Raw genomic sequence first — 22,592 nt, forward strand, 5'->3', positions numbered from 1 at the left:
CCAAACACCCGAGACTGCACAAATATACCCATGTTTAAATCACAAATCAATACTCAACTTTTTGAGAACTGCTTTGAATGTGGGATTCATCTTGTTTGTTGTTAATATTTAGTGTGTTGTTTTATATGATATGCTTTTAACTTATTTAAGTGTCTTTGGGTACTATGAAAAGCGCTCTATAAATAAAATGTGTTATTATTATTATTATTTGTATTATTATCGAAGGCTAGAACATGTGCTTAACATCTTTTAAAAAGTTATACTACAGTCTGTGTGCTTCAGGTTGCTTTGAAGTTCTTCTGCCCTCCAGTGGCCAGAAAATCTAAATTACTGCAGCTTTAAAAATATAGAAGATGATTTTCACTTGCTTCTAATCCAAGTCAACTTCAGTTTCTTTAATTGAGTTACACAAAACTTGATACTTATATAGATAGTGTAGATCTGCCTTGCTTTTTTACTTCAATTGTAATAAATTGAATTGGTACATTTTATTATAAGGTTGCTTTGGGGAAATCAGATTGTAGGACTAGTATGACGCACTTTGAAATAATTTTGCTGATTCTGTATGAGGTCAAACTAAAGCTACAGCATCAAAGCTCTGATCTTGTGGTTTCAATTTGGCTTCCAGCTGAATATTTTGTTCCCTTCCTCTCATCTTGCTCTTTTTTCATCTGCAGGTTACTACTTAGTGTGTGAGTCTACCCTGGGAGATTATTCTAATCTTACGTCCCTGTGCATTCGTTTTTGGCTTTTCAGCCGACTTCTCTCATGCTTGTCACAAAGTCAAAGGCAGAGGGAAAATGTAATCTGGGTTAGGGCTTGACCGTGTTGCCAACTGTTGCTGCCATCGCCGCCAGGCTGGCTCCAAGATTATGTCCAAAAAAGCATTTCATGTAATTCTGAAAGCGTATATATGTCTAAGAAGGCTATATTCTGCTCTTGTAGATATCTATATTCAGACGGGGGTTTGTCCGTGAGCATATGGTTCTCCCATTACATTCTTTCATGACGTGACCTTATTAAATCTCATTCAAATCCGTTTTTTTGTAGAAATTTAATGCGTCACTTTGGGCAGAGGAGATTTGCTTTTGCAAAAACATCTATGTCTGGGAAGAAATAAAGTTGCTCTCTCATATATGGACCGTCAGTTGTGTTGGCGGTTATATAAGCGGCTTGCAGGAAATACATAAAACATTACATTATCTGCGTGCATTATCTGAATGGGTTGTTTGACCCAAAGAGGAAGGTCGTCAGTGATCCGATCGGAAGGCCGGTATTGATTCAACCATTGCAATGATTGCGGGACTGATTTATGATCTATTTACACGAGCGCTGCTACTCAGAAGTATGCTTAAGACAGGAGTCCTGTTCTACTATCTGTGTCGGAGCAGTGATTGCTGCAGACACTAACATGTTGCATCACTCTGAATTGTAAAGTGTTTTAGCCTGCAGCAGAGAGACAGAGCAGCAGCAGCCAAATCATTCAAGGAGAGATGCTAAGTCTGGATGAGTCAGAGACTACTTGTATCCCTCACCTAGGGTTATTTTTAAACCTCGCACAAAGATGAGATTCACAGCTCACCAACCGTGCACAAAAAGCAGTTAAATGAATAAGTATTCTCTCTCTTGTGGGTTAGGATATTAGGATACAATTACAATTTATATCTTTTTACACAGTCTGACATTTGCATTTATCTCCCTCCTTTTTTTTCCCTCCCGGCAGACCAAACCAGTTGCATTTGCTGTTCGCACAAATGTCAACTACAGTCCGTGTCACGATGATGATGTCCCCGTGCCCGGCATGGCCGTCTCCTTTGAGGCTAAAGACTTCCTCCATGTCAAAGAGGTGAACTTTCCAATCAGAGATGATATGCAAGACAGAGACGCTGATGGGAATGAGGAGGAATTCTTGAGATAACTGTCTTTACTTATTCTGTGTAGAAATTCAACAACGACTGGTGGATAGGACGCCTGGTGAAGGAAGGCTGTGAAATCGGTTTTATCCCCAGTCCAGTGAAGCTTGAAAACACTCGTATCCTCCTGGAGCAGAGAGCCAAACAGGGCAAGTTCCACTCCAGGTAAAAATCCCTCATCTGCACTAATGTCCTCTATCTTGGCTGCAAGGTTATCTAAAATTAATGTAGACCTTTTAAGGATTGATTTTCAACTTTTTCTCTTTTCAGCAAATTGGGAGCAAACTCATCCTCTAGTTTAGGTGAAGTGGTTCCTAACTCACGGAAATCTACTCCTCCTTCGTCTGGTGAGTAGCTTTACAGGCAACTTAAAAACTCCAACTTTGTGCTTAATAGTCTTTTAAAACAATTTTCAACCATTGAATTCACGTTGAAGGTAAGATTGTACTTAGATTTTTCATATTTTGTATTTTTATCACCAATAAAGTTGATATTTTCCTGTAAGTTATGTTCTAAACGCCATAATGGTACTTTTACATGTTTCATTTGCTGTCGATGTTTAGTAGAACACATTCTGTGCTCCCGTTACCTGTGACCTCCTGTGTTCATCTGTGTGATGGTGGTCTTATCTGTCTGTGTGCGTAGCCATTGACATAGACGCCACAGACTTAGACCCCGAGGACATTGAGCCTTCAGTCAACCTGCGCTCCCCTAAAGCCAGTCCAAACACTGTCATGTCACCTCTAGCAAAAGAGAAACGAATGCCCTTCTTTAAGAAGGTAAACTCCGGACTACCCAACCCTCTTCTTCTTCTTCTATCCGTCCGCTTGTCTCTGACTAAAATGCCTGCTTGGCCTCACTCAGCACCCGTCCTGTTTGTCTACAGCACCGTCTTCGTCCCTCGGCGTGCGCCCGTCCGTTGGCATGCATGCCTGTTCTTAACCTCTCTCTTTCTCCTCTTCCGTCTCACCAACAGCTAAGCAGAAGCAGAAGTCGGTAAGTCGTGGCGTGCGGTGCACCAGCTCAGCAGGTTCTGGGGACGACCTCTGTGGTCTGAACTGTACAAAACCCTCTTTAGATTCAACTCTGTGCTGACCTTTAACCCCACTCACTGCTCCTGCAATCCTCTGTGTTGTGTTTGTTTATGTGTTTGTAAGTGAACTTGTAAGTGATTGTGTGAGAGCTCAGTGTGAACAGCTTTTTAATAAGCTAGACAAAATCTGAGTTTTAAAGGAACAGTACAACATTTTGGAGAAATACGCCCATCAGCTTTCTTACTAAAAGTCAAATGTGTAGATCAGTACCACTCTCCTATCTTCCATTAAATATGAAGCTGGAGAAAGGCGGCAGTTAGCTTAGCATAAAAAAAAACATGGAAGCAGTTAGCCTGGCTTTTTCCAAAGGTAACATCATTTTCATACAAGCACCATGAAAGCTCACTAGAAAACATCTTGTTTGAAGTGTATTCCCAAAATGTAAACTATTCCTTTAATTTTTTGGTTGGTCACCATGTAATAGAGACCAAGTCATTGTGATTAATAATATAAACTATTAGTTTATATGGTTTGCACTTGATGTATTTAGCCTACAAACATGGTTATAAAACGTTTAGTTTTTATTTGTATCAGTGATGGTAGCACTAAAAGCTATTTGCTAAGGAAAATCAACATCACAACATTCACATCTTTATTTTTTCCATGAGCACAATATATATGTAAAAAGGGGCCAAATGCATCTAAAAACAAAAAATATCCTCACACATCTAAAATCTAAAAATCAATTATGTCAATTTATTTAAAAAAGTACAATGCTAATACATCAAGGTTTGCCACGACTATTCTGACATTAACAAAGTAATGCAGGGTTGAACTTAGACTACCAGAAGAGCCACATTGTGCATTAATACCCTCATGTTAGTCACCAGTATTGTGCATCAGTTCTCATAACATCCCAGGGGAAGAACAATGACGACAGCAAATGTCAGGCAGAAAGAAAATGTTTAGAAGTGGAGAGAGAAAGATGAGCGAACATAAAATGTACTCATCATATAGATGACACCGACTGAGAGAGCAGCGTGAACATCAGGACAAATAAGGGGAGAAAATTAGTTTATTTAAAAAGTACTTTGTGGTTGATAAGATAATCAACAGTCCGCTCTTCAACAGAGCTTATTTCATGCACCTTGATTGCATTATAAAAAGAAAATACATAGAGACTTTTGGCTCCGTTGTGCTGCCATATCCACACAACGTTCAAACCTGCTGCTCTGCCAGACAGCAGCATCATGTTCACTGCCTCGCTGTCAGACACATACAGAATAAATAAGCAGTTTACGAACAATTAAAATGAATTACAATGATGTTATCTCCAAAGTTATGACTTCTTGTCATTTAATTTTTTACCTGTACCAATTCTTATTAGCAATTATTCAGATTTTAATATTTTCTGTCTATTGACTGACTGATTAATCCTCAAATAGTTTTAGCTCTAATATCAAACATCTTGTGAGAATCACCTTTTTATGATTTAGATTTCAAACTGAGGCTGTCACACAAAGCGAGCTCCCACTTTGTCCCAACAGCAGTGAGCTAGTTTTTCTCCCCGTTTTCTAATTTTTAACACGTTTTTCAGTTGTCGCTTCTGTTGATCTTCTTTGGCTTTTTCAAACTGACAGACTAACCTTTCTTGTCACATGGCTTTACTTTTTATTCAGTGACATCAGAACCATGAAATGAGAGGATTTGTCTTAAGACTGTAATCCGTCATGAAATATTGCAGTTTTACTGTAAGCTGCTTTGAAGTATCGATAACGTGATGATGTTAAAATTTCAAATCTCCAAATCTATTACATAAATCAAAGCTTGTGTTTTTTGGCTATCTGGGACATCCCATTTCATGGTTCATAATGTTCCAGTGCTTTTAAATCTAGTCTAGGTCATTGTTGCTCCAAATCCCTCAAGTGATTTGTGATGGTGAGTGTTTACTTTGTCTCCATAAAGCTTTTTCTTCTTGTCCTCTCTTCAGGCTGAACACATTCCTCCGTACGACGTTGTGCCTTCTATGCGGCCCGTGGTTCTGGTTGGACCGTCACTGAAGGGCTACGAGGTGCGTGAAACATCTGACATCTCAAACACAAGATTGTTGGGAAATGATTGGCAAATAAATGTGTCCATTTTTTTAAACTGTTTTTGTCTTAATATCTCCCTACATGTCCCGTTCACAGGTGACAGACATGATGCAAAAAGCACTGTTTGACTTTTTGAAACACAGATTCGAGGGAAGGTGAGGCTCCCTGTGACCTTTTTTAAAAACACAAGCTCTCATTCTGCTTCCTTCCTCATTCCTCCTCTTTCTCTCTGACTCCATTTATCTGTCCCCCGAGGTTAGCCGAGGGAGTGTGTAACAAGTTTGTTTGGCCTGGAGATGTGTGCTGCTGCTTTAAATAGGCCCTCTCCATGTCCTTAATAGGCCATAGTGGCCCTAGAGCAGAGCAGGATTCTCCTCACTCAATGTTGAGTCCATCCACCCATCTGAAGCAGAGAGGCTGTGGAGTTACTAACACTAAGATCCACTCAGACCACCAGCAGCTGCAGTGGCTGCTATTAAAACCCCTTTGAGTCAGGTTCTTCAGAAATGGTGTAAAGGGTAACATCCCAGACTCTATTTTTCTGTGTTTTGTACAGTATTGAGGGAGAACGCCGCAGACGGCAACCGCTCACCGTATTGTACGTCCACTAAAAGTGCTCATAATTGCCACCGAAAGGCTCAGATTAATATCATATCAAGTGTCTGGCAACTTTATGAGTACAGAGTAATGAAACTTCATACTTTCACTTGATCCAGTTTGTCCGCTCGCTCGGAGAAGCTTTGTCCTGAAATATTGCATCGCATTCACGTTGTCGAAAATCAGCCAAATAATCTGCCATGATATAAAAAACCTTTTAGATAACTCTAAGCTACGCTCTTTATACAACAACACATCCAGCTCTGCTAACTTGGTTCTCCAGCTCACTCTCTTTCCATCCGTTGTCTTCAATTCCATTTCACTATAACACACATTACTTTTATACAAATAGTTATTACAAGTGACTATGGTTAAATGCATGCACAGTTATAAAGGTTTTCACTAATGTTAGTGAACGGTGCAGTTTTAATTGTGTAGAGCTACTGGTAAAAATAAACGTTGTTCTTTTCCTGTTCTCCATCTTTGACAACTTCTGCTAGCCACAATATCTTACCTTACAAACATTTAACCTATGAATTGAAACCCTGTTAAATTCTTGTATGAAACAAGTTATTGCTGGCCAAAATCTTCTATCGTGATAAAGGCCAATTTATAGCTTGATTACAATTTGGGTCATGATATAGCATGTTTTCTGGTGATTCAATAAATAAGTAAATAATAACGTGGTTTGGTACACTCTTGTGTGGGTTAAATATGACAAATGAAAAGTACTTTTTTGTTATTATCAATTTAAATGACCCAATTGTGTATTACGATATCACGGTAAATGATTATATCACAATATTATTCTATGGAAAGAAGATAAATTATCATTTAGTAGATTCAGAGTGAGAAATTTGCAGCTGAGTCAATATTTTTCGTCTGGGAAAAGTGTTAAAATTATGAACTTTTGCGTAATAATCAACAATCAAATCAAACTTTGTCATCCATAGTCAAAGAACAGGAACCCCCTTTTTATCTGCACCTTTGTTTTCACTCTCAGGCCCTCCTTCTCTATCATTTGTCTTTTATCTTTGAGTTTTTATAGCTGTTTGCTTCTCATTTATTTTATGTCTCAATAAAAAACAACAAGATTACGTGTTTGTCCTCCTGTCTCATGTCAAATAAAGTCCATGATATCAGGTTAACCAAATATTTTTCTTGTGCCTTGTTTCAGAATATCAATCACTCGCGTCACGGCGGACATCTCTCTGGCCAAACGCTCAGTCCTGAACAATCCCAGCAAGCACGCCATCATCGAACGCTCCAACACGCGATCAAACTTGGGTAAGTTTGTGCTAAAAAATCACCGCTATGCCTGGGAACATCTGGTGTTTTGATTCATAATGTTTTCAAGGAGACCAAGCTTATGTGAAAAAGGAAGGAAACGATTACAGGAACTCTTGAAAACGGTAATGATATCTCCCGATGGCCGGAAAGGCCTTGGCCACTTTTCTTTTGTTTGGAATGAAAGATAGAGCATAAATGCAAGATAACAAGTTCAGGAACTGCTCTGATTTGATTGATGTTGATGTGAGTTTAGATGTAATTAGAATGAAACAGATTCCTGAGAGAAAACTTTGCCATGTATCAACTTAAGCTTCAGTCAGCAGTTGCAGCAGAGTAAGAAATACCAGGAAAGGTGTGTGCTGGATACAGGAACTGTATAATATTAAAAAAAAATTATGATTACAAACACTACTTTATAAATTTTACCTTTTTCAATGGTGTAATGCTGCTCCAGTTAAAAACTCTCCTCCATCTCTACTGCCTTTTCAGAGGCCTTTTTCTCCATATTTCACCCAAAGCTTTTAAGTTCAAGCAAGTGCCACTTGGAGTCTATCCAGTCAGTTACATTTATCTTAAAATAATATCATCTTAACAAGCCATTTGTTGCCCTATACAGCCTGAAGTCTTCACTTTCCCCAAAAGAAATCTGCCTAAAGGTCGAGATTTGTAAAGCTGTTTCTGATGCAGATTAACTTTTTCATAAAATGTTTTGAAGCAAAAGTGACATTTGCTTGATGTGAGTAAAGCCTTCCTTGCTTTCTGCATTGGAAAGAAGTGAAATCTTCTATCCCCATTTTTGCATATTTTAGGAAGAAAATGAAAAATTTGTGACTCATCCGCAGTCTGAATGAGCTGTCAGGCTGGAATGTTTCCATGTTATCAGTTTACTTCAGACTTTGTCGTGACTGGAAGTCATGAAGCTTGGCCATGATTCCTCTCAGACTGGGAATCGTGCCCCGCTGTGATATTTGTAGGATAGTTTTGCAGTCACGGCGTCATCTGTTGCAGTGGAGGCTGTGTGATATAACAGTTGGTATTTTTGTTAGAGGTAACAGAAGATACCCCGCTTTTTCTCCCAGATCTATCAGTCTCTAAACATGGTCCCTAAACTCACAATGTTCTTTGAATATTTAAGGTTTCTATGAAACAGAGAGAAACGAGCCAACCGAAAAGCTTGTAAGTTAGTAAAGATTTATTGAAAAGGCACTTTTCAAAAGAATTGTCACAAAGGACTTGATGATCATACAGGCACAAAACAAATAAAGATAAAAGCAACAAAATAGAATTTAAAAAAGACTAATTCTGCACTCCAGTTTCCATAAAGAAACCCTCTGGATGTATCCTCTGTACTTCTGTAGGAAAGAAATGAAGTTGAACCTCTGCATTGACTCCCATTGTCATCTTTCATATTCAGCTGAAGTCCAGAGTGAGATTGAGAGGATTTTCGAACTGGCCCGGACGTTACAGCTGGTGGTTCTGGACGCTGACACCATCAACCACCCGTCACAGCTGGGGAAGACTTCCCTCGCCCCCATCATCGTCTACGTCAAGATCACCTCTCCCAAGGTGAGTACGGTTAACATGTTTGATCCAGAGACAGAGCTACATAATGTTCCAAGTTAAAAGGAAAACTAGCTGTGGTTTTAAATACAGCATGTTTACAGCAAATGCTTGGGAGGACTGATTCATCACTTTGACCTTCAGCGTGACTAATAAAAGGCTCGTGATTCAGTGATCAATAAAACAAAAACAGTCATTTGGTTCCAGAAAACGAGAGCAAGCATAGCTAAAGAGGGATGAGAAACAAGCTTTAAAGTGGCATCAGTGTGAATCACACTCACAGTGGGATTAAATAAACTGCTCTTTACCACCTGTTCTATGAATTACAATCTGTTGCCAGCTAACCTTAAAAGTACTTTTACAAGTTATGATATAACTGTATAAACATGTACAAGTACTCTGGTCATAGTCTTAAGTAAAAGTACTAATATAACAATGACAAGTGAAAACCCTACTTAATGTGAACTATCGGCAGTTGAGTTGCATTGTGGATTATGTAGGCATCAGGCTTTGACAAGTAAGATGAATGCTTGAGTCTGATTAATTTGTGATTAATTGAGTGCAATGCTTAATTAGTAGATTACTTTTTAATACTAATGCTGTGATGCATAAGAGGCATTTTAATGTTGCAGCTGGTTAAGATGGAGCTGTTTTAAGTAGTTTTATCCGACTTTTCCCAACCTAACCAAGATAAATCTAAGTGGTCGTTAGATAATAATTGGGGTTGCAAAGAGTTTTGCTTCATGAATCAGTTTTCCTTTTCTTTGTACTTGTCTGTAGTTTTCATGCCTCAGATCCAGTGAAAGCTGTGGCCCGATGCATTATCTTTTATGGTTGTCCGTCCGTCCGTCCAGTCCATTTTCCTGAATTTGATATCTCAATAACACAAAGGGGGAATTTCTTTTAATTTGGAACAAACATCTATCTGGACTCGAGGATAAATTGATAAGAATGTGGTTGTCAAAGGTCAAGACCTCACAAATCCCATTGTTTTTGTGAAATGTTGAATAATTTAAGTCTTTGGTTAGTAAAATAAAATAAAAAAACTGAGCCACCAGGCTGCACCAAAACAATTACCTGTTAGCTTATATCCAAGTACCTTATATATTGTACATCTTAAATGAAGTGGGGTAAAAAGTACAATATTTCCCTCTGAAATGAAGTAGGGGTAGAAATATAAAGAAGCAGAAATGAGAAATACTAAAGTAAAGTTCGAGATCATGAACTTAATATACTTAGTTATATTCCATAACTGACAGTAAGAGCTTTAACTTCTAAGAAGCTATCTTTTTTGTCTCTGCTAAATATAAAATTAACTTGCATAGACTTGAAAATTGCTCTCAAAGCTTAAATTCAATTTTGTTTAACAAAGCCACCATGACCTTGTCTCCTTATTCGCCCTCAGGTGCTGCAGAGGCTCATCAAGTCCAGAGGAAAGTCTCAGGCCAAACACCTCAACGTCCAGATGGTGGCCGCTGACAAGCTGGCTCAGTGCCCTCCTGTAAGTCTCTATAGTGGACCCAAACTACCCAACGCTCAGCATCTCCAGGGTTTAAAAAAAGCTTGAGTTTTGTTCTTTAGAGATAGTTTTGGCTTGAGGTTTCAGTTTCATGCATATCTGAAGCGAGATTTTTTTTTTTTTAAAGCTTTATTGTTCGTGCCAGTTCTATTTCTGCTCTTCAGTAATCTGCTTAGTTATTATTTTAGAAAATGAAGCAATCACCCCGGGCTTGTGAGAATGCAGGCCTAATTTAATTCAAATAGCAGTCTGTATCTTTAGGGAATCACTGTTTGAGATTTTCTCAGAATGAATGCCTAATGCTATTTAATTTTAATTCAGCGGTCTCATTCTAAAATAGCTCTGACATTTTGTATATATATATTAATCAGTAGGATTTCTTAGTAGATAAATTTAGATTTCTGAAAACAGTCCTAGTCTTTTATTGTGAAATTCCACTACAGCACCAACCATTTTCTTTAACGCTGTCTGCACCCTTCCCTCCTTCCACAGGAGATGTTTGACATCATCCTGGATGAGAACCAGCTGGAGGATGCATGTGAGCACATGGCTGATTACCTGGAGGCCTACTGGAAAAGCACTCACCCCACCAGCTGCAACCCCCCCAACCCCGTGCTAACCAAGCTGCCCACAGCCACCCTGCCCTCCAGCCCGGCCCCGGTCTCCGGCGTGCAGGTACAAGAACTGATGCCACAGAGAGGTCGGGTAAAACTGTAGCAAAGCTGTGCAGGTGAACGGGAAATTGCAGGAAGTGACAGAGGCAGTGCTAGAGGGCTAGAAAGGGAGAGAAGGCTTTCAGGCTCCGTTTTCAGTACCCACACTTATGGCATTTTATGGCAATTTAATTTCCACATAATGAACAATAAGTCCGATCAACCATTCAGTTTTACAAATACAGTCACATTCAAGGGGTGAGAGAAGTAATACAATAATACAGCAATTGCAGCTAGTCAGAAGCATGAAGGTCTACTGTAGTAAAATGGACTTTACATGGTATTATTTGGAATTATAAAGGAAGGATTATTTTATTTTTTTAACCCAAAGCATTAGGAAAAAAGTATGCAACAAGTGTGGATTAAATGGATTGCGACAAGGAAATTCAGAGGCAGTAGACCTGAAGTGAATTTCTATTTTTTACTAGTAAATATGATGCAGGATAGATTGGCATTTTCATTGTATTATTTTGAGTGGTTTAACATTACTTTTCAGCTAATGTCACATATCTGAGTGAATGCTGTATAATACCTTAACCTCTACCCCCTCTCTCCATCCACTGCCATCACAATGGGAAATGTAAGACTGAAAATGAGGAAAATCCTGATATTGATGAGGAGCAGGATTGAGCTTGACATGTGATTGCTAGTGTGGTGAGTGTGGAGAGGCGCTCAGATAAATGTTATTTACACTTCAGGTGCCAGAAATCCACGAGGACTCAGTCTTGATCCTTCAAACTAAAAAACACAAAACACCTTGAAGTTTCCTTTGAGATTTTTCTCCTCCAGGATTCAATAACCTTCAATGGGTGGTTGATAAATATTCAAGCAGTGTGTGCGTGTGTGTGTGTGTGTGTTCAAGCGTGAGCGCATACATCTACAATATGCACCAGAAGCAGCCAGGGTGAAGTGAATATTAATCTGCAGCATGAGGTGTGTGTGTGTGTGTGTGTGTGTGTGTGTGTGTGTGTGTGTGTGTGTGTGTGTGTGTGTGTGTGTGTGTGTGTGTGTGTGTGTGTGTGTGTGTGTGTGTGTGTGTTTGCAGTGCGTTTATTTGCTTTCTGTTACCCGACTGACTCACATGTGTTAATGACCTCAGGGCGGCATTGCAGAGCAGAAAGGAGATAAAGCGTTGGTGGAGAGAAAGGGCTCCCGAGAGGATCACCAGCACCATCATCACCACCACCACCACCACCAACACCAGAGCCAGGACCAGGCTGATGCCGACGCAGAGGCTGAGGGGGAGGGCAACGAGGAGGAGCGGCCTTTGAGGACCGAGGCCTCCAGGAGAGCCCAGCACATCCACCACCGTTCGTCTTCCGCCAGGACTGAGCAACACAACCACCATCACCACCACCACAACAGTCGAGGGCGGGGCCTCTCCCGCCAGGAGACTTTGGACTCGGAGACGCCCGAGAGCAGGGAGAGCCGAGAGAGCCGAGAGAGCAAGGACTCTGCTTATAATGAGCCTCGCACTCAGCTCCGCCACCAGGAAGAAGAGGAGGAGGAGGAGGAGGAGGAGGAGGAGGAGGAGGAGGAGGAAGAAGAAGAAGAAGAAGAGGAGGATGAGGATCTAGGGGAGGGGCACCCCCAGCAGCAACAGCGTTACGAGCCACTGCCCCACCGGGACCACAACCACCATCACCACCACCACCATCACCGTGGTGGGGCGGAGGAGGCCGGCCACGCAACGGGACACCACCGCTCTAAGGAGCGCGAGCAGGACCATAACGAACGGAACAAGCAACGCTCGCACCACCACCGGCCGGCACGAGACCACCACCACCACTACTACGACCGGGACAGAGACAGGGACCGAGAGGGGGAGGTGGCTCCCAAAAAGAGGGGTGAGGCGGGGGAGTGGGCCAGAGACTCCTACATCCACCAGTGACCGACCAAATCCCTCCTGAAGCTCATTCGGACTCTTAACCATTCTGTTCTCCCATCGTGCTGCTATACCCTGAAAACCACAGCATCCTATTTATGTACACTTCCTTTGTAAATGCTGTTGCAACCTTTTTTCAACGGCAGGATTTTGATTACATAGATACAAATATAAATATATAAATATATGTATGTGTGTATCTATGCATAGACGTGGTTTATGTGTGGATATGCATGAATATTCTCAAAATATGCATATTTTAAACCTGTGTTTGATAAAGCATGACACAAAAGCAGGATTTTTTTTCTGTACTGAGCTGTGCTTTCTGTGATTAGCATTTTTATTTTTTTAATTGTTTTTATTAAGTTTGCTTGCTACCACTTGAATAATTTGTTCCTTCAGACTACTGCTAGGGTTGACTGCAACGGTTGACTAACCAAGTGAGTTTGATGCTGTTTTTGCAGCAGTTCTTTGTTTAACAGAGTAGTTTTGTCAATTTGGGAAATACTCATGTTCGCTGTCTTGCTGAAAGCCACCAGTTTATTAGGTACAACTATTCCAAATAATGCAGTCTAACACAACAGTCCTGCAATACATCCTACTGTAATGACGGTTATAATGTTCAGATTTTGTTTGAATTGAATTTTATGATAAATTTTCAGACTGCAGTTTGCGGTGCTGTTGAATTCTACTACGTTGTTATACTTGTTATACTGGAAGGTGTTTCTATTATTCTATCCACCCCATTTATACATATGATGGTAGTCTAAATAACAGAAACAAGACTGTTGTATTAGACTGCATTAGTTTTTTTCTACCTGATTAAATGACAACTGAGTCTAGATGAGAAGATCAAAAACATTGAAAAATGAAGCTACAGCTAGCAGCCAGTTAGCTTAGCTGAGCTGGAAACAGGGAATTGTCTGTATAAAGTTTAAAAGAAAAAACATCTTAATTTCACAAACTAATGCTTTAAATAAAGTCTGTACAGAAAACTAAATCTAAACACAACAAGTTGTGGTTTTACAGCAGGGTTTAACTTAAGCTAACTGGCTGCTAACACTAGCTGCAGGTTCATATTTTAAAAAGATACTAAAGTTGTATCAATTTTCTCATCTAACTCTCAGCCAGAAAGAAAATTAGCATATTCCCCAATGTGTCAGACTACGCCCTTAATTTTATGTTCATCATTTATGGCTTAGTTCCTTTTTAAAATTCTGCGTCCATGACTTTAGACATTTGGTTTTAACATATTTAAGCCTCGCTCGAGGTGCACCTTAGTCTTGCTTTCCAAGACAAACGAGTTCCACAATAACTTCCTCTCTTACATGCAGTACTGTTCTCTTTGTATGGGTCCAGAAACATTTTATAACATTGATACACCCTTTATTCCGCACTTTTACTGATTCACGTTGGTTTCAAGTGAAATTTGATATGACATTGCAACTTTACCGTAGATCTACAACCGAAACTCCATAAAGGTTAATCTTTTATTATGTCTGATTCCCCTTTTTCTAATGAATGTTGATTAATTCCCACTTTAACTCCAAAGGATAAAGAATGTTCATTTTAGGATATCTTCTTTAGTATAGTAAAAGATGCATTTGCAACTCAAACAATTCAAAAGTGTTTACCAGACAAGTTAGTTTTGTCTTCTACCATTTGTTCACTCCCCTGACTAACTCAATCTATTATAAGAGTCAATGACGTTGGATCCACTTTAAACCTTCGTGTATTAATTCAAGATACTGAAAATCTGAATTGAGCCGACTCAATGCCCCTCTCCGTTTACAAACCGACCCTGTCCCCTCACTTTCTTTTTGATTTTGCCTGACAGTTGTAATTATTAAAACCAAGACTCCATTTCTATGCTACATTGGTAGCACTACAGATTTTCTAACTGTGTACATGTGTTATGTACATAATGCATAAATATAAAGAATAAAGTTGGCGACAAAGAACTGATCCCGAGGGAGAAGGATTTGATGTGTGCTTTGTCAGAAGACCCAGACAAGAGGAGGAGAGCGGGTGTCTATAAATAGTCATCTGAAACTCTGCTGAAAAATTGAGGTAGACTCATCGGGCCTTACTCCTGAGTCGTCATGACAACATCGACATGAACAACAATACTGAGGGGATGCATCTAAAATAGCTTCTCCACACACACACACAGACGCCTCCAAAATAGACAAGCGCTCACGGAGGTGCAGCTGATTTGATCTCAGGATTGTAACGTTGTTTAGCTTCGATGCAGCAGAGAAAAGAGCAGCCATTTTAAACAGCAGTCAACATACAGTGAAACGCACAGATGCAGGAAGGTGACGTGCAGCTGGCATTCCCAGACAGATGTGTGTGGATGGACATATTTGAGTATAATGGTATTTCCAGGAAGAGGGATTGAGCTGAGGTCATTGTGAAGGTCCTCAAAATGCTGCATGATGGGAGAACAGGCCAGATGTTTGTGCGCTGTCAGCACAAATCTATAAATTCCGTGCAGATTAAAAAGGGCAACCATGACTCAATTTGCACTGAATAAATTAGTGACGAGTATGTAATTTGTATTTAAACCAACGTTTCATGAGTGTTATCATGGGATTTGTAGTTGTTTAATATATAACGAACAAGAAGAGAGATAAATCTTATTTTTAAAGGAAATTTTATTTTGAAAAAAATACATTTCCTTCATGTGGATGAACTACGAACAGCAAAATCTCTCTCCTACAAGCAGCAGGAGTCTTAATTAAAGCTCCCAGTTGTCTCCATCGCCACTTAAACACACTAAATGTTAAATACCACTAATGCCCTTTCTGCACGCTACTTCCTGACCCCTGAGATCCAGCGAATCCACCGTCACCGAGGCAGCTGTGTCGTCATTGTTGTTATGGCGATGCAAGCACTGCTGCATTTGCCAATACTCATTCAGTCTCCATCCCCACGTGCCTCCCTCCCTCCCTCCCCCCTCTCCCCTGCCCTCGGTGTTTATAAAGCTTATCCCTATATGGCCCGCAGTTTCAGAGAGCAGCTGTTAAGAAGCAGATGCTGTAAACAGCACAGTGAGCGTCTTTGTCAACACTGGCCCCGTCAAAGCACACACAGTGCGGTAATATAAACACTTTTGTTCCCGTCTGCAGTCTCGTGTGAGAGCTGATGTTGCTGTAAGAAAAAAACAACATTGCCCCTCCAGTCAGTTTTTCAGGAACTTTGCTATAAAAAAGCCGATGGTGTCGCCGTCGGCTCTGCAGGCGAGGGAGGCTGCCGTTCCTGTCTGGTCCCAGATCAGCTCAGGACTGAACCTCTGGAGGAGGCGCAGCTGCTCCGGTGACAGGCCGGCTCCCAGCATGCCCTCTGCTCCGATGTGAGGCTCCTGGAAACAAGAGCGTGATTTGGTGAGGTCTCCTAACGTCTCTCTTTTATATTTGTGAGTCTGTCCAGTGTTTTTTTTTCTTACCTGAGGCTGAAGGGTGAGGCAGGGGAAGGTGTCGAGGGCCCAGGCTACCTGCTCCTCATTCTCCGCTAATGTCACTGTGCAGGTGCTGTACACAAGAACCCCACCTTTCTTCAGCAACCGCACTGCCTGTAATACATGAAGACCTTTTTATTAAAGCGATTATAATCAATATTTTTTACAACATAACACAATGAGGAAGTGGTTACTCTTAGTGATGACTTATCCTCAGCTTTACGGAGCATTACTGTGAGTTTTAGCTTGTTGTTATAGTTTCCGGTCTACAAACTTTACTCTTTTGGTCCCTTCTAAAACTCATGGCATAGTTTTTTGGCTAAACTGTTGTAACACTGTCCACTACCTGCTCTGCAGACACAGTTAGACACCAGCTGGTGAACAAAGTGGAGCGCTTAGCCAGTGAATATTGGACTTTAAGTCATAGCGTGGCCGGACAAACAACTTCTAATTCATGACAATGTTGTTTTGTATCTGCTGGATTTGCAAAATAAGCAACTGTTTCCTAACAGTCCTCCAAAGAGGCTAACAATGAATGCAGGTTGAACTGTCTCAAAGAACTGAAACAAAAATAAGTCTTTCTTCAGTCTTCATACTGAATAACTTTAAGGAGTTGCGTGTGAACCCTGATGGAGCACTATATGTCACTGGGATAAATGACATCCTCTGCACTCTACAGGACTCTAATCTCCCTCTACTCATCCATCTGTTGGCCATACTTAAAGCAAAACCACTCTAAAACAGATTTCACATTTGTTTTAGTAATATTTATATACATTTGTATAAAAAGTTGTGATAGGCTGGCGACCTGTCCAGGGTGTACCCTGCCGTTCGCCCATTGACAGCTGGGATCGGCTCCAGCACCCCCGCGTCCCTTAACTGGATAAGCGGTTACGGAAGATGGATGGATGGATGGATGTATAAAAAGTAAGCTCAATGTAGAAGTAGAAATACTTTCTACAGCAGCATTTCTGACTCCAAAAAAAAGAACTATCATTTTATTTTGTAATTGGTGACACATTTTTCCATTCAGAGCTGAAAGCTACAATTGCAATTTTATTTAACATTTAAAATTTTATTTAACATTCTAGTGTATAAATCAAAATGGTCAGTCCCACAGAATCTGTGGATTGGGTTTTAGAAAGTCACATGATTAAATAAAAGTAGGTGTTTGTGACTAATGTAATAAATAATGTAATATTGTTTTACTTCCATTCACTGAACCTCCCAAGAAACAGCTTGAAACCCTCCTTGGTAGTACTACTACCCACTTTCAAAAAATCTAGATAAGAGCAATCTATCCATCAGTCACAGCTAAAACTATAATTTAAAAATATATATAATTTTGAGGTGTATTTTCCCTTTAAGTTGTTGTTTAAATTGAGCAGTATAATCAGACAGCAGTGTAATACATGTCCAATGCTGCCATCCACTGGTCAAACTGAGTAACTACAATTGTGATGAAGCACTGTGTGTGTGTGTGTGTGTGTGTGTGTGTGTGTGTGTGTGTGTGTGTGTGTGTGTGTGTGTGTGTGTGTGTGTGTGTGTGTGTGTGTGTGTGTGTGTGTGTGTGTGTGTGTGTGTGTGTGTGTGGGTGGTCAAACCTACAGCGTGGAACAACTTGCGCTGCAGTGGCTGATAGGAACAGATCTCCTTCAGGCTCCAGGTACAGGACATGTTGGGTCTCTGTCCGAGTCCGCTACAGGGGGCGTCCAGAAGAACCCGGTCAAAGCTCTCAGGAGGGAAGGGAGGTCCTGGAATACGTTAACAATACAGATGTTATATATACACATTATACATATTCATTATTTATTTGTGTCCCTTCTGTCACTCTGTACCTTCAGCTCCCTGTGTCGGGTCGCTGCTCACAGCTTGAGTGCTGTTAAAGCAATAAACTTTGATTGAATGTAAATTCAACATTTGGGCATTTTGACGGATTCGATCGATCTTATTCCGGATCCTGTCCAGAGCAACGACCTCGCCCTGCGGGAGACAGACAGAGACAGACAAAAAAATAATTAATAAGCATTTAAAATCATACTCAAGTTAAAGTACAGTATCAGCTAAATGTACTGAAAGTAAAAGTACCTCAAAACTGTACAGGACTTAATTAAATGTAGTTACTTTCCACCACTGGTTATTCCTGCAGATAGAATATGTCCTCATTAAATCCACGCTAGTAAAACATCTGTACTAGTGAACTGAAAAAATGTAAACCTAAATGATTAACACAGACATTTTTATTCTAAGTATAACAAATGTTGTATTTATTTCAGGACTCTTCTACTGGATTTATTTACATTTTTTACTTTGTTAAATGAAAGCTGGTAATCAGCTTATTGTATTACTATTTTCATGATATAACATTTAACGTGTCTTCTTAACGGAGGACAAAGACACAACCAAAGTTAGCTCAGGAATCCTCCTTCTCTTAGGAACAGTCATTTTCTAGATCAGTGGTTCCAAACCTTTTTGGCTCGTGTCCACCTAAATGTCTATATATGATCTTTCATCAGAAGTTTGATAAGTCCATGAGCAGTTTAACCAAAAGTGTAGGAGCAAGACGATTTTTTATTATCAAAGATCCAATTTATCGTCTTATTACCCCCCAAGAGTTATCTTGCGACCCCTATTTTGGGAACCACTGCTCTAGATTTAGCTGTATATTAGATGTGTATTTTATAGACTGGAACCCTCAGATTTAAACTCTGAATGGTAACACTGATCAAACATCTGTAACTTGTACCTGATCCCTCATGAGTGCAGCGATGTGGCAGGTCTTCCCTCCGGGTGCAGCACACATGTCCAGGATCCGTTCCCCAGGACGAGGCCCGAGAACGTGTCCCACAACTACAGAGGGAAGGTTCTGCACAACATGAAAAAAACAACACATGAGACGAGGCGAAGACAGTGAATCCCTCTGTTCTTCTATACTATTTATCTTATGACGCTTTAATAGACAGGAACAGTCATATTATTACTCGATTATACATTCTCATAGTATAAATACCTGTAGGAATGCCAGGTTGGGTAGAACACCATCAAAGGAAGGACTCTGGTAAAGTGGCTCTACCATCCGAACACCTATTCCTCTGAAATAATAGACGACAATACGTTTTCCTTTTTGAATTTGAAAACATAACCATTATTGTTTGACCCTGAGGATGACTGGAGTGTGGTTGATACACAGTTGTCTTGCCACTATAAGAAAGGGTTTTTAACATTTGGAATTTTTCAACCACTTAAAGAACTAATTTGTCCCCGTGTCCATCAAAGTCCTAAATGACAGGCTAGCTAAAGCCCGACCCCCTTAATGCTGCCTTTTCTCTTAACTGTAGACACTTACATTTTCTATTCTAAGTAGACAAGGCTGCTCTACTCTTTCTGCACATATTATGTACGACGGGCAGTGTGCAATTTGTTGCTTAGAGGCCGTCTGGGCATGTACTCTATGTTTGCACGCACTATGTAAGATAGTACATGCAGATATTGTGCTGTCTTATCTGATCTTACTTGGCAGGTTCATCTGTGCAGAAGATACTGGAGCGGCCTATTTGAGCGACTCCGTTTCCAACAAACACTCGGTTTCCCTGGAAGCTCGTGGCTCCTCTGGTGCACCGACCATCCAAGTCAGAGAGGACGGACACCACGTCTCCTGCCTTCATGTCTGAGAACAAAGAAACACGAGTAGATTGCATGCTAGATAACCACCATTAAAGTATTGACTGACAGCATTTGTCTTTGAGTCTCACACTTGGGGCTGGCGACGATCCCCGGTACGAAGACATGAGCGCCTCTCAGTACGGCGCTGCCACACAGAGCACCAACCACCACCTCCGAGCTGAGCTGATGCACAGGTCTGAGAAACACGAGAGAGAAGGGAGACAAACACTTATACATCCAAGTCTCATAGGAAAACCTCAGACTATGGCAATGTATGGTTCATTTGGGTACTGGAGATACAGCATATCATGGCGTGCATTGAGAATTAAATGCACATTTTAAATATTTTCCTTTGTTTGATTGTTTGTCTGCAGGTGCATCAAAAAAAAAAGGGTGGGGGCGGTTATAAATGTTCTAGAAATGAGGCGGGTTGCATCACTAGACTTATGAAAATGCATATTTTAGAAAATGCATGTTTATCACGTTTAAAAAGCTGATGATATGCTTAAATTAAAATGCAAAATATGCAAAGCAAATATGTAAATATAGCAGTTGGATAAATGTGGTGGAGTAAATGTATAAAGTAGCATAAAATGGATATATATATATATATATGTGCAATATATACTCTGAACTCCTAAAACAGGACAGAGCAAGAGTTCATTATTGTGCAGCTACTGTATTTTATTCTTATCTCTTCGGATAAAAACACATACTTTAAAAATTGTGCACAACTGCAATTGTTGCACAAAAAGTTTCCATGAAATTCCATGTGGGTTCAGCCTCAGGAAACACCCGCCCAGTGGTCATACTTATATGGTAATTTAAGGCTAAGTGTGTACTCCATAGAGCGGATTTGTCCAACGTTGTTCCAGCATTCCTTACATACCTCGGACCATCGACGGGAAGGAGCAGCACATCTGGAATTCTCGGGTGAGGAAGAATCTGAACCTCCACCTCCTCTGCTGATGAGCTGCACATCTGCTGCTCAAACAACAACAACAACACTGAATGATTAGGATTCGACTGACCACCGCTGTGGCTACTTTCCTTATTCCCTCTTTCACTCTCACTTTTTTCAGCTCTTCTCCCAACTTGTGTCGGATCTCTTCCAGGGGAGCGAGATGAGTACTGGCCCGAACACAAGTGTAGGAAGGAGGGTGAGACAGACATGTGAGCAGCTTCTGGAAGCGACATTCTGCCTCCTGATGGCCGACTGCAGCTAAAACCTGAACGCAAACAAGATGACGCTAAATTATGAGATATAAACAATTAGAGAACAATCAGGAATTTGGTTGATTTCAAGTTTCAGCCTTCCAAATTTAGCATAAACCCCCAAAACGACCACCTTACAGTATATTAAGGTAAAAAGAAGATTACTTCCATCTGAACCACATCATTCAGGTCATCTGATTAAACAGAATGAATAAATACTTCTCAAGACCAGAGCTATAACTGAGTACATATACAGTATACATAAATCAAGCACATATCTGCAATTTACTTTCTACAATTTCACAGAAACATGAGCTTTTTAGGGCTTATTTTCATATTTCTCAGTCCAAAAGAAAAGAAAATGGGCTATAAAAAAGGCCTTTAGACAATAATGTGTAGAGATAAAATTTGAAGAACATTAAATCTTTTTTTGAAAGCCAAAAGTTTCTTAGGGAGGGTTCTACTGGTGGAATGTGTACTCATAACATCAGTTTATCTAAAATCTAAGCTACACCGTGAAGCTTCCCGCATCATCCCTGTGTTATCTTTTCCACTGAAAGAGAGGAAGACATCTCTTTTTTATTAGGTGTATTTATGACTCTCCAGAATAGAGAAATCACATTTAAAGTCCTACCTCCTTGTTCAAGAAGACACTCCTGAGATAATCAGTGACTTCTGGCTTCAGCGAAATCCTTGGAAAAATAGACATTTCTTCAATCTGCACAAAGAAAATTATCAGATCAATAACAAATAAAAAACAATGAATCATGATTGATAAACTGCAGTAGGAGAATGTAGAATAATTTGGTTACAGTTTGGAAGCCTCTCGTGTTGATTGGATGAGACTAAAAATCCATAAATGGTTAAGACTTGCTAACAGTCTGGCAGAAATTCAAAGAAGAAAGACACCTCTTTGCAGTGGCTTATTCCCACAGTAAAGAGGCTTATATACTGCTACTACAACTACTAGTAATAATAATTGTTATTATAATATTTTACCCTAAGAACTCAATGACCGTAAGTGGGATCACTTTAAACTCAGGTTAAAATGTTTTTTAAAGAAGAAGTAGTAATGTTTGATCTGGTGCATTCATTAAATAAATGAATTATGCCAATAGTGTATTGTAATACAAATAGGTACATGCTATTAAAAACAAATACAGTTAGATCAAGGAGTAAAACTATTTAGAAAAAATGTTATAAATAATTATTAAAAATAATAAATGTATGTATTTTATGAGAGATCTAAATGACAATTTAGCACGTAATCCTTCTCTATTATTGGCACTGTCTGATTTAAGTATAACACGTGAAATATTAAAATAACAGAATCAATTTGTGGTAAATACATGAGTAAGTGACCCATAACAATATTAAACAAAACCTATAATAGACCTTGGCTATTTAACACACACACACACGTGTCACATATATTATCTGAACGCTATTAAATCTATTCAACTCATTTATTCATCATAAAGTGAAGAATGATCAGTTAAATTGTCAAACATAAGTGTGAAGGCGATGCAAAGGCTTTGGTAATAATCTTTAGGTACTCACGTTCTGTGGAGGCATGGATCGGTTGTGTTTTGGCAGCTACTTCCGCATACGTCACGGGCTTGGTCACATGACAGCAGTTCATAAATGAAA

General features: G+C 39.9%; 2 protein-coding genes across 4 annotated transcripts in view; one reads left to right on the forward strand and one right to left on the reverse strand.

Annotated features, from left to right (window-relative positions):
* Positions 1–14,683, forward strand: part of cacnb2a (calcium channel, voltage-dependent, beta 2a) — a 60,687-nt gene extending 46,004 nt beyond the window's left edge. For both annotated transcript variants that reach the window (XM_054623095.1, XM_054623096.1), the window contains 11 exons: positions 1,724–1,846; positions 1,942–2,078; positions 2,184–2,260; positions 2,559–2,692; positions 4,938–5,018; positions 5,137–5,195; positions 6,815–6,924; positions 8,342–8,493; positions 9,893–9,988; positions 10,499–10,681; positions 11,819–14,683. In XM_054623095.1, the coding sequence (XP_054479070.1) occupies positions 1,724–1,846; positions 1,942–2,078; positions 2,184–2,260; positions 2,559–2,692; positions 4,938–5,018; positions 5,137–5,195; positions 6,815–6,924; positions 8,342–8,493; positions 9,893–9,988; positions 10,499–10,681; positions 11,819–12,610 (1,944 nt within the window). In that variant the 3' untranslated portion in view covers positions 12,611–14,683. The remainder of the gene's footprint in view (positions 1–1,723; positions 1,847–1,941; positions 2,079–2,183; positions 2,261–2,558; positions 2,693–4,937; positions 5,019–5,136; positions 5,196–6,814; positions 6,925–8,341; positions 8,494–9,892; positions 9,989–10,498; positions 10,682–11,818) is intronic.
* A 1,011-nt stretch (positions 14,684–15,694) lies between these two features.
* On the reverse strand, positions 15,695–22,556 carry nsun6 (NOP2/Sun RNA methyltransferase 6). 2 transcript variants are annotated; one of them, XM_054623097.1, is made up of 12 exons: positions 22,503–22,556; positions 21,577–21,660; positions 20,801–20,956; positions 20,617–20,711; positions 19,817–19,923; positions 19,578–19,731; positions 19,075–19,156; positions 18,811–18,930; positions 17,903–18,047; positions 17,673–17,818; positions 16,053–16,178; positions 15,695–15,968 (listed from the first exon to the last, which is right to left on the reverse strand). In XM_054623097.1, the coding sequence occupies exons 1-12, from the start codon at positions 22,515–22,517 to the stop codon at positions 15,789–15,791; spliced, it is 1,410 nt and encodes a 469-aa protein (XP_054479072.1). In that variant the 5' UTR covers positions 22,518–22,556; the 3' UTR covers positions 15,695–15,788. The 2 variants fall into 2 exon arrangements, with proteins under 2 accessions (XP_054479072.1, XP_054479073.1); XM_054623098.1 differs by lacking the exon at positions 20,801–20,956.
* Between the last annotated feature and the right edge of the window lie 36 nt (positions 22,557–22,592).

The sequence above is a fragment of the Anoplopoma fimbria genome, chromosome 21, assembly GCF_027596085.1.
Source record: "Anoplopoma fimbria isolate UVic2021 breed Golden Eagle Sablefish chromosome 21, Afim_UVic_2022, whole genome shotgun sequence".
Classification (NCBI taxonomy): domain Eukaryota; kingdom Metazoa; phylum Chordata; class Actinopteri; order Perciformes; family Anoplopomatidae; genus Anoplopoma; species Anoplopoma fimbria.